We start from the raw sequence: 12,512 nt of genomic DNA on the forward strand, positions 1-12,512 counted from the left end.
CCCATGAATCCTGTTGGGTTTATTCTACTGCTCACTCTAGTCAGAGTATGTCACCATCTATAGCTCCTTGTGTCAGGCATTGTCACTCTATTTCCAGTCTATCGGAGCTACCTACAACATAGACTGGGCTACACAGCAATATCATCACAGACAGCTGCACAGCATGAGGTATTGTGATTACACCTCTTGTGCCCTTCTGTCATGCTGGACTATTTGACTGACTACTAGCCACAAGCGGACCAATTACTTCAGAAGATCCACTAGACCGCAGCCTCAAACCGGTTTGTTATACTGGAGGATCACAGCCGCACAGAGAACATTTCCATCTCTCGCACATAGGTTCCCCAACATGGGAATCCATCTAGCTTGCTATCGCATATTAGAGCTGCTCCCATATCATTGGACTCTCAACATATGGTGAGCATACAACGCTTATTATACCAATCTGATTGATTAAGATCCAAATCAGGGTGACAGCATTATCTATCATATTCCAGCCCCAGTAATTGTTATATCATCCCCCCACCTACTAAGCATTGGTGGACAAGGTTCAAGATGGATGGTTCAGGAAAGTAGGAAAGTCTCCTACCAATAAATATCTTGGAGGTTCGTGCAGTGCATAGAGCGCTCATACTGGTGCAGGACCTCCTACAGGGCAGGCCTGTCCAGGTCCAGTCTGACAACATGACAGCAGTGGACTACATAAACCATCAAGGAGGCACACAAAGTCTGGCAGCCATGAGGGAAGTGGCAGAAATTCTGCTGTGGGCAGAATGCCATCTTCAGGCAATCTCTGCAATAATCATCCCAGGTAATCTCTACTGGAAAGCAGATTTTCTAAGTCACCAGGTCATACAAGCTGGAGAATGGGCTCTTCATCCAGATGTCTTTCAACTCCTGGTGGACAAGTGGGGAGTACTGGACATAGACCTAATGGCATAACATCACAACTACATTGTACAGATCCAGAACAAGGGACCCCTCAGCCACCTTCGTGGATGCTCTGGCAGTGAGATGGGAATTCAGGTTAGCATACCTATTTCCTTCAATCTCCCTCCTCCCAAGGGTCATCAGAAAGTTCAAGCAGGAAGGTGGCTGGATAATACTAATAGCCAATACCTGGCCCAGGAGGCATTGGTTCTTCGACCTGACATGTCTATCCATAGACCAGTGGTTCCCAAACTTTTTTGAATCATGGCGCCCTAAAGTATCAGCATTGTTTTCACAGCACCCCTAAGTTTAACTTTGTTCTTGAGAAAGTCAGAAAAAAATGTAAAATTGTAAAGTGAAGTAAATTGTGCTTGCCTGTCATGCTTAGGTTCAGTTATGTAGTGGAGGACTGATTTGCACTTCTGTTTGTTCACATATTTACAAAACATTGACAATAAATAATTTGATTTGATGCTGGACCACAAACTTGAGGCACCCCTGCAAGTGTCCCGAGGCACTCCATGGTGCCACGGCACACAGTTTGGGAACCACTACCATAGACAGTCCACTTTCGGTGACTCTATGGACAGATCTGCTAGTGCAGGCTCCCTGCCTATATCAGGATTTACCACGGCTGGCTTTAACAGGATGGCTGTTGAGTCTGCTGTCTTCAAGGCCAAAGGTTTTTTGGCCTCTTTAATTCAGACGATGCTGAGGGCAAGGAAGCCTGCTTCCACCCGCAATCTATTACATAATTTGTAATTCATTTTTTTCTTTGGTGTTCTCACAGATAATGTGGCCCTAAGATCTTCAAGGTCGCGTGAATACTTGCTTTTCTTCAGGTGGGATTAAACTTAGATCTTCACCTGGCTACCTCGAGAGTTCAGGTTTCTGCATTGTCAGTTCCAATTCAGAATTGCCCATCTGCCTTATGTTAGAACATTCCTGCAGGGGATTTTCTGGCTGCAACCTTCATTTTTCCCCTCGGTGGCACCATGAGATTTGACTTTGGTTCTCAGGGCATTGCAGATGGCTCCCTTTAAACCTTTGGATATGATGGACGTAAGATGGTTGACAGCGAAGACACTTTTTCTCCTCGCTATTGCCTTGTAGAGTTTCTGACTTAGCAGCTCTGTCATATCGCTCTCCATATTTGATTTTTCATCAACATAGAGCTGTCCTCCATATTAAGGTGGGTTATCTTCTTAAGGTGGTTTCCCATTTCCATATAGATGAGAAGGTTGTAGTTCAGGCCTTTCAGTATTCAGACCTGTCTACAGGTGAAGCTTCCCTGGATGTTGTTCGAGCCCTTCATATTTACATGGATCGTACAAGCTCCATCAGGAAATCAGATTTGCTCTGTGTTCTATGGGTTTCACAAATGAGGCTGGCCAGCAAACAAACAGATTTTGGCTTGCTGGCTGCATATGACTATTTCTCAGGTCTATACACAGGCTGATCTCCCTGTCCCAAACAATGTGACAGTACATTCTACTCTGTGAGCCTGTCATGCTTGGTTAGACATGGCACCTCGACTGAACAGCTGTGCAATGCAGCCACTTGGTCTTCTGTCAATACTTTTATCAAATTATATGCATTTTATACTTTTGCCTCCCAGAATGCTTCCTTTGGCTGGCAGATTCTCCTCTCTGTGCAGGAGCGTCCCCACCCTTAAGGGAACTGCTTTAGGACATCCCCAAGGTAGATCTTGTGGACCCTATGGACCCTGAAGAAGAACATTTGAGTTATGGTATAACATACCTCAGTTAACTCTTTTTTCATCAAGTTCAATAGGGTCCACAGGGCAACCACCCTGATGCACCTGGTCTCAGTTGGGATCTGTTCTTTTGCTTTTTTTGTATCACTGATTCCCTCTTTGTATGTTGAGTGTTTCTTGTGTGCGATGTACTTCCTTCTCCACTTTTCGCCTCTTGCCATTTGTTTACAAACTGAATGCCTGTGGCAGAGGGTGGGGTATATAGGGAGGAGGACCAGTGCATGTTGGGAGCTTCAAAGCTGGAAGCTGTTTGGTGCAATGGGTCATTTCCACTACATACCCCAAGGTAGATCCTATGGAGTCTATGGACCTCGAAGAAAAAGAGTTAACTGAGGTATGTTATACCATAACTCTAATTTTTTTTACAAATAAATACAGAATAACACACTGCGCTACAACTTACAGTGTCACAAGATTTTTTATGAATTAGAAAAGAATAACACACTGCTCTACCACTGACAGTGTCACAATATTTTTTACAAATACACTGTGTTTTCCACTTACAGTGTTACAATATTTTTACAAATACACTGCATTTCCTCTTACAGTGGAACAATATTTTTTCTGAATATACTGCGTTTTCCACTTACAGTCACAATATTTTTACTAATATACTGCGTTTCCACTTACAGTATGACAATATATTTTACGAATACACTGCGTTTCCACTTACAGTGTGACAACATTTTCGTGCAGTTTTATATATATATATACAATTCTCAGAAATAAGGGGCGCACTTGAAGTAGGCAATTTTTCTTTATCTTTATTCCAGCATCATAGCGCACAATTAGCTTATTGGCATTACAATCCCCCTATGGATCTTTGTCAAGATTAACTAATTGTACCCTATGATGTTGGAATAAAGATTTTTTGCCTACTTCAAGCCTGGAGAGAGCACCCCTTATTTCTGGGCATTGTATGGTACCCCTGGCAACAAGGATATGGAGCAGAAATCCAGCAGACATTAACAGAAATGGATATGAACACACACATCACACCCATATATGAGTATGTATATATATACATATATATATATATATATATATATATATATGTATTCAGTAAATGGTTTGTACAATGTCGTATTTTAACATATATTTAAATTATATGGGGTACCTTTGGTGTGCTACAACTTTGAATAATAATTGAATAGGAGAAATTTCCACCACCACTTAGGGGGATTTATTGCAATATTAACTGTTGGTCAAACACAACCTTCTAGTTACTCTTCAAATCACCATTTGTTTATGTTTTGGGTATTATACATAAAATAAAAGCCCTGTGGCAGCCCATAATTCTTATACCTGAATATTTTATTCTTGATATATTAACAGAGGTAAAAATATATAAAACAATTTACAATACAAATCAATATCTACATAGCATAAAATAACTTTTAGTAACCTTCCGCAGTAATGAAGTATAGATGGTATCTGTCACTTACACCCTTATGGGTATGAGCTCTTAGGTGGACCTATCATGTGATAGGTGCAGGTGTTTCAAAGTGATGACCCTACGCATTTCATCTACATACAGGACTTCTTCAGGGGTAAATACTTTAAAAAACAGAACATATGGTGATAAATACAATTGCATATTTACAGTATATAATAGATATATACATAGTCATGTACAGTAATCGAATTAATATTTATACAACATGAAGACAGAAGAGAAGGTTCATGTAACGGAAGTTTATCCAATCAAAGGTTTAACAATGGCTACCGACAACAGACACATAGTAAAAGTACATACCAAAAATGGAACTGGTCTGAATTAACACTCAATAATTTGGAACTGGTTAGAACAGTCAGTAGTATAAGCTTTTTTTTCATCGCTTGATAGGGAGAAATTCCTAGAAAGGCTCTTAGAATCCTAATTGGAGATGTAGACAATTAATATTACATTATAAGATTTGGTATTTATTTTCAATATAGTCACATGTTGAGAGAAATTTTTTTAAAAGAATTTCATGAAAATTAAGTATATACAAGGTGGTTCTTATAACCCGTATATTGTAGTGATTGGGTCTAAATACCCCTCAATAACATAAGTTTATTTTCTGTCCCTTAGTTGCAAAGGGACCAAAAAATGTCTCTCCAAAATGTATATAAAAAGTAGAATATTCATACTACTTTATAGAAACTAATGTTAATTTTCAATATATTCATTAGAAAAATAGGATTAGTACATACCAAGTAGTCTCTTATAACGAGTTTACTGGAACAATTAGATGGATGTTTCTCAACCAATAAATGTAACCTAGTGTATAATGCACAGTATTGTACCTTTGTTATTCTAAGTATATTTAATTTAATGACATCATAAACATCCATATTTATTTAATGAGAAGGATACATACAGATTCCTTAATAGCAATTTAAATATGAAGACATATCATATACTCCCAATGTGTAAAAACGATGAGTTCCAAGCAAGCGTTAAAACCTAATGTGAAGGATAATAGTATTATATGAATGAAATTCCTCCCTTAGTGGGTTATTTGGTTTTCTCTAAGGGGCAGCGATAGTAATTCAAAAGTATGTATCTATTATCAACATATATATAATATATTGTGACTATACTGTAGGGGTATGTATAGCCCATAACAGATATTTAGAAACCATATAATTATAATGCATGTTAATACATTTGTACACATAAATGTTATACACATAATTATAATGTGTACTTCACATTTCCAAGCATAGACCCAGTATCTTAGTTACTTATACAGGAGGATCCATACATAATACTGCATAGTTTATATATCCATATTTACAATAGTATATAACAGAGTTTATAAAAGATAAGTATTTAACAAAGGCTAGTGTAGTCCGTATAGCCATAGTTTACAATTAGAGTTTCCAAAAATAATCTTTAACAAGGGCTAGTAAAAAGGCTTTTATATAAATGTATTTATTATATATTTCACTTGATTTCTTTTTAAACCAAACTCCTAACTTTTATAGATTTTTTTTGTATCTTTAAATATAATACAATTTAGATTAAAACACAATTATATTTAAAGTAAAATGTCTACATATTTTGGTATACTATATTAATTTATGTCAGTTTTCCTAAACTCATCATCTGTATTTGACAAAAATAAGACCATAATTTTTTGTAAAAAAAAAAAACCTTTAAGGTCCATACTCCTAATTGCATTTCCTGTGGTTTTTGCAGCCATAAAATATACTTCAAAATACAGTGGTTCAGTAGATAGTTAAGTTAATCTATATGCAGACATGAACCAGGGAAACAAAGGTTTACCTATTTACTCTGCTTGATTTGTACAGATTATTATCCAGGGTCATTGTAATCAGCCCATGTCTCCTAACTGTTTGGAAAGGCATTTCAAAAACAATAGTGAGATAATTAGCATGTTCATGTCCAATAGTTAGATTGGCATCATTCATATTTTACAACCTTTAATTAAATAATATATTTACTTCACATATACTTAGCTACATTTACCAGACAATCTCCGGAACTACATTCAATAAACTGTGTTATACCTTGACAATCTCCTATAGTTTAGTAAGTGCACAGGATAACAAGATTGAAGAAAAGTTTTTCAGATGACCTGCCCTCTAATACCTTAGATTGACAAATAAATAGTTCTTGTATTGATTTCTGAAGTGAGCAATATTCAAATTATTATTATTGCATTATATTAACATCTTGACCATTCCATAAATGTGACATATAATGTTATATAAGAGGTTTAGGTAGCAATATATAGTTAATACTTCAAAATATTATTGATCATGATGAATAAGGATAGAGAATATGACACCATTCTATACCTATTTAATATATTATAATTGCTATGATGACCTGATGCTAGATTTGTAATCTGCATATTTAATTAAGGTTAAATATAAAACATATTGTTATTTGAATTTGTCAAATAAATTAAGCACATTGTATGGCTAATAAGGTGCACAAATCTTGTTTGGGAGCATAGGTGGTATATAAGTAATTGCTATGAGTTATAGGATAGTTAAGATACAATAAAATATTAAAATAGATTAATAACAAAGGAAATATAACAAAATTGCACAGTAAAGAATGCATTAATAATTATATTCAATCTAGATCAAATTACAAGTAAATAATGGTATATTTTGGTTACCTAATATATGGCTAGGAACATAGGCCCTCATTCAGAGGCAGTCAGAGGATGCAAGCGGTCGCTCAGAAACTGGGCGGCCGCTTGCATCCTGACCGGCCGCCTCTGTTTCGGTCGTTAGGCTGTGGGTTTAAACCCAAAGCTCTAATGACCGCTAGGTTGATGGTGGCGATGGTCAAGGACCATCGTGACAACCGGGGCTTACGACGAGACCCTAGGGTAGGGTCTCACTTGTCGTAAGCCCCAGAGAGCTTCTGGCTCTGTCAGAGCCGGAAGCTCTCCACTGACATCACTAGTGATGTCAGTGGGGCCTCCCCCAAACGGCAGGCATTCCCATGGGAACGCCTCCGTTTGGGCTGCCACCCCCCCGGCCCGCCTTCCAAACGGGGCGAGCTGTCAATCAACATCGACAGCTCGCCCCCTTTGGAAAGAGACCCGCTACGACCGGCGCTGTAGGTCATAGCGGGTCTCACGCATGCGTACGAAGGAGCCGGCTACCTCGTGCGCATGCGCACTGGACAAACATCGAGGCAGCCGTGTGGTCGTAGACCGTATGGCCGCCTCTGAATAAAGCCCATACTGTAATCAAAAAGGAAAGGCAATATGTTACTATTATCACACACAAAGTGACACATTATTTTGGGCCAGATTTTTGTTAATAATTTGGAGCAAGGGACACCCCACTCTTCCTGTTTGGATATCTATGTATCATTTTTTTAAAAAGAGGGCACTCCATTGATCTGCTCTTACAAGTAAACTAATCAATTTTCATTTAAACATAGCTTTTCAGCGGAAGCCTCCACCATTATGTTTTTATTATTATAACAATTCTAACACATGGGATATCAAAATTATAGATTTTTTTTGCACACATATTCATTTAATGAAAAATCTATCTATAGCATAATTTAAAGTTAATGTATTATGCATGTTGGTTGTGTCTATATGAAATGTATATAGTAAGTAACTTACATAAAAAATAATAATTAAAATTTTTGATTAAAAAAAATATTTAATTTTAAATATCTTCTGTTTTTATTTATAACATATAATGGTATCAAGTTTAAGCTATTTCATTGGTCACTCATGATTTAAATACTTATTCAATATATTTTCAATGTAATTTTTAATTATCAGTAAATTCACATGATAATGTTTCTATTCAGCAGAACATGTCTGCAAACCATATACTCCTAAACACATTTTGCAGCTGTGACATTAACAATCATGTAACAAATATAATTAGGTATTTTCAGTCAATCCAAAGAAGCCACTCCATTGTATTCTATGCTCTCTCCAATTGTCATTAATACAACCAACTGACTCATTGGAGCCAACACAATTGCACTTTAACTAGCAATTAACAAAGATTCAGCGGATAGTTATGCCATTTTACAAAACACTTTTCATTTATTGTTAGAATATATACAGACTGCTAACATCTCAATGCATTTGAAATATATTTATTTATTTAACATTAAATAATTTTTTACTCAATTTGTAATCCTGTGTAAATTGTATACATATACAGATGTAAGAGGTCAGAACTTAACTTTTTATAGAACAACAGTTTTTAGCAGCTGCAACCAAAAGGTAAATGCAGATTCATTTGTATTTGATATCGTGTCTATTGTTATCTTTAGGATTCTTCCATTTGCCGAGCAGCTATCCATGCTGGACTACTTACCAATGATGGGAGACAAGTGACAGTGAGGAAGACTCAGGGCCAGACTAGTTATAGTGGATCCACAAGGAATGGAATAACAACCAGTAACTATGGAACTTGGTCTGGGTCTTTTATAATTCTACAGCATGGTATTCCTCTACCAAGTAATAGTGAGAGACATACTATGGGATTTGCAGCATTCTGCTCACAGTATATAGCACTGATGTAATTTTGAGAAATGAAAACATTGCTGTATTGTACCTTGGTATTAATTAGTAATGTTTGTGACCACTTGCTGTTACTACACAAATACTTTATATTATGACTCAAATTTAGTTTTTTATGTACATTACCACTGCATTGGTTCTCTAGTAAGTATCTGAAAGTATCTGAATATATATTAAAAATATACCTTACTGCATGATTATCTGCAAACAGTTATACTTATTGAAGTTTAAAAAGTGTATATTTAGCATGTGCTTTATGGTAAAAATAATATACTGTAAAATATATTATTTATTTACATAGTATGGAAAATGAGGCACATGGTAATACTTAAAACTTTAAGGCACAAGGGGCTATACAGCCTCATATGACACTCAACTGGGATAATATACAGGTCTCCAAAATAAATAATGTTGACATACTCAAATCAACATGAATGACCATGACACCATCCCAAAAAGCTGCCTGCAGGGTACATTGGTACTTGCAGATCAACATCAGCTGGAGAGCCATAGACGACCACCCATTGTCCTACAATTCAGAGACTGATAGTATAGTCCTCATTGCTATGAAAGATGTTTTTGCAATTGCCAATATCAACTTTTAGTTTGGCATTATTTAGATTACTGTTAGGTACTGGGCAAATGGAAAAATCATTCACCCTTCCCCTCTAATAGGCCATCAGAAGCTCACAAATAGAATACAAAGCATTTATCAAAAAATACATTGTTTTACTTAGCTTTGATGAATAAGGATAGCATCCAAACAATAGAGTCTGTATCTGTGCACACATCCCAGTTACCATGTATCCTCAAATTAGAGACCAATTCACTTCTAATATAAACTTCACACATTACTTCACATAATGAAGTTTCAACCCTACACATTTTAGATACTTTCCAATCATAAAAAGAGATAATTATGATTTAATACATTTAGGCAGTTGATTGCAGCAGACTCTAATTATAAAATATGAAAACAATGTGGCATTAACACTACATAAAATGCTTAAATTATAAATCTATATTGTTTATATTCAAGCACAATAAAGAACAGAATGTAATTTATATCCAAGGATTTCAATATAAAAAGAAAATATTCACTTATTCTCTGATATTGGAAATGCATACTTATAGTTAAATAAATATTTTTTTTATTTATAACAAAATTGTATCAAGGTTAAGCTGGGTACTCACTGGCCAATATATTGGGCGATCAATTGATCGGCCAATATATCGTGCCCCTGTTGGCCAGTGTGTACAGACAATATGTCTGTGAACAACTTTGTTCACAGACATATCGCATTGGCTGTGCTGCACAGCCAATGAACAGATATGTCTGCAGACTTATCTGTCCATTGGCAAGTGTGTACAGGCGATCAGCCAATCGCCTGTACACAGGGGTGCAGAGAGAGTGGGGGGAGCTGTGAGCGGGTACTACTTACCCCACTCCGGCACAGCTCCCCATCCCCAGCAGCCCAGCACACGCTGCCTATGTGCTGGGCTGCACTCAGAGACTTTCCGAGGCTGCTAAAGCAGCAGCCCAAACAGTCTCCTATGCCAAAGGGGGGAGTGATCATGCTGATCGTGCCCCCCATTGGCTGTGCACCGGGCTGAGGGGCACACAGCACCCCCCTCCCCAGCACCGCAAATGTATTTATTTATTTTTTTCCGAAGGGGACGTGGTCACACATTCCGCGATTAGGCCACACCCCCAGCCACTGGGACTCGCTGCAGCACAGATGATGGTCGATCAGTGTTTATGAATGACCATAATCTGCAGATATATCTGCAGATCACTCAATCTGCAGATATATATTTCAGGTGTGTACCCACCTTTAGTCTATTTTCATTGGTCACTTATGATATAAAGGCTTTTAAATAATTATTTTTTAGAATAGTATATAAAAGTATTTCAAAGTAATTTTTTGTTATCAGTAAATTCACCTGAGCATAGTTTCAAAGCATATACTTCTAAACACATTTTGCAGCTTTGACATCAACAAATCATGTAACAAATATAACTATGTATCTTCAGTCTATCCAAAGGAAAACACTCCATTGTATTCTAAGCTCTCTCCCATTGTCATTAAAGACAAGCCAACATACTCATTGGAGCCAACACAATAGCACCTTCTCTGGTAAACAACAAAGATTCAGTAGTTATTATGCTTGTTTAAAGATAATATCTTTCCGTGTATTGTTAGAAAGAATATATACAGAATAATAACATCTCAGACAATTCTAAATATATTTAAACATTTTAATTGTACATTGCTTACTAAAACTATAAATATAACAGCATAAACATTGGTGATGTGTTATTTATCTTTATAATAGAAGCACAAAAACCTATGCTATCAGTGTATAAAAAAATAGATATAAATGTATAGTATATTCATATAGGGTGTGTACATATCTCTGTGCCATAATTAGGGGTGTGTGTCTGGTGATGCCACACAGAACACAGGTTCTCTGGGGAACCACCACTGCTCCATGACTCTTGTCTTTGGCTAGCAGGGAGCTGCTGCAATGCTGCTGTTCCATCCTTAAGATGCTCCAGACAGGTACCCTAGAGCACATACAGCCATTCAGAGTGTCCTCAGGACGCTCCTGTCAGCACTGCACCTAACGGTGCCGGCCTATAGGAATTGACTGTAAGTGGTGGGCTCCCCCACTTCCCCTCTTGATGAGCCCCATTCCAGCTTTTGTCTAGCACTACTCCCCATACCCTGTGCTTGTGCAGTAGGATGCAGCCTCTGCCCTGTTCCTTAGCTCTGCTCTCAATTATCCTTCAATGTGAGTCTTCTGGAGCTTTTTTATGTCAAGTTCTGTTGTGCTTCATATACAGACTCAGGTGCACTTAGATATACAAGTGTTGCATATCCAATTAATCAGCACAGTCTCCTGGTGTGTCCTAGTCACATTGCCTGATGCTAGCAGAGTAGCATGGGACCTGGTGGCTCACTCACACAAGGCAAGTCACTCTGCATGGCATATTGAGACTAGGTGTATAAGGACACATCTGTATAGTACCGTAGTTATATTTCACTGATTGCAAATGAGAGAGAATAATTGTTAGTTATTTGTTATCCTATGAGCATAGGGCCTGATTCAGTCCCGCTTGCAAGCGGGTTGATGGTGGGGCATTATGCACACGTGGTGTGCACAATGTGCATGTGCAAGCCCCGAGCAAGTAAGAAATTCACTCGCTCTGGGGCTTTCTACAAACGGGCTGGCTGTCGATGTTGATCAACAGCTCACCCCATTTTGTAGGCAGGGAGGGGGGGTGGCTGGCCAAACGGAGGTGTTCCCAAAGGAATGCATGACATTTGAGGGTGGCCCTATTAGAGCCAGAAGCTTACTGGGGCTTGCAGCAGACCAGACCCTACCACAAGGGTCTCGTCACAAGCCCGATGGTCACGATGGTCGTGACCATTGCGACCATCACCTGGCCACTCGCAAAAGCTGTAGGTGGTCACCCACAGCTTAGCAAGTGGCCAGGAGGCCAGTTTATTAAAAAAAAAAGCGGCCGCACTGATTCAGAGTGAGTGCTCGCATTTTGCGAGCGGCGCTGAATCAGGGCCATAGTCCACAAAATAGCAGAATTCAAATAAGGAAACAAAAAACAAGTTCTTACATTCACTCAAATGTGTAAATAAAAAGTTTGTGAAACAAATTGCTATAATAATGATACATTGTAATATGTCCACAAACAGAATGGATAATGTGATGTTAGTGCAAGATGAATGTCAAAGGAAGAAGGTTAAATAGAAACA

The 12,512-nt window shown here is 37.8% G+C and overlaps 1 protein-coding gene across 1 annotated transcript in view; it reads left to right on the forward strand.

Moving 5' to 3' along the window:
* The window catches only part of LOC148506210 (uncharacterized), a gene marked incomplete at its 3' end in the record, with an annotated part of 97,298 nt that extends 88,625 nt beyond the window's left edge, over window positions 1-8,673 (forward strand). Inside the window, exon 25 of the mRNA XM_088447129.1 lies at window positions 8,487-8,673. Within this exon, the coding sequence (XP_088303255.1) occupies window positions 8,487-8,673 (187 nt within the window). The remainder of the gene's footprint in view (window positions 1-8,486) is intronic.
* Window positions 8,674-12,512: the final 3,839 nt, after the last annotated feature.

The sequence above is a fragment of the Taudactylus pleione genome, unplaced genomic scaffold (assembly GCF_031769625.1).
Source record: "Taudactylus pleione unplaced genomic scaffold, aTauple2 ptg000421l, whole genome shotgun sequence".
Classification (NCBI taxonomy): Eukaryota; Metazoa; Chordata; class Amphibia; order Anura; family Myobatrachidae; genus Taudactylus; species Taudactylus pleione.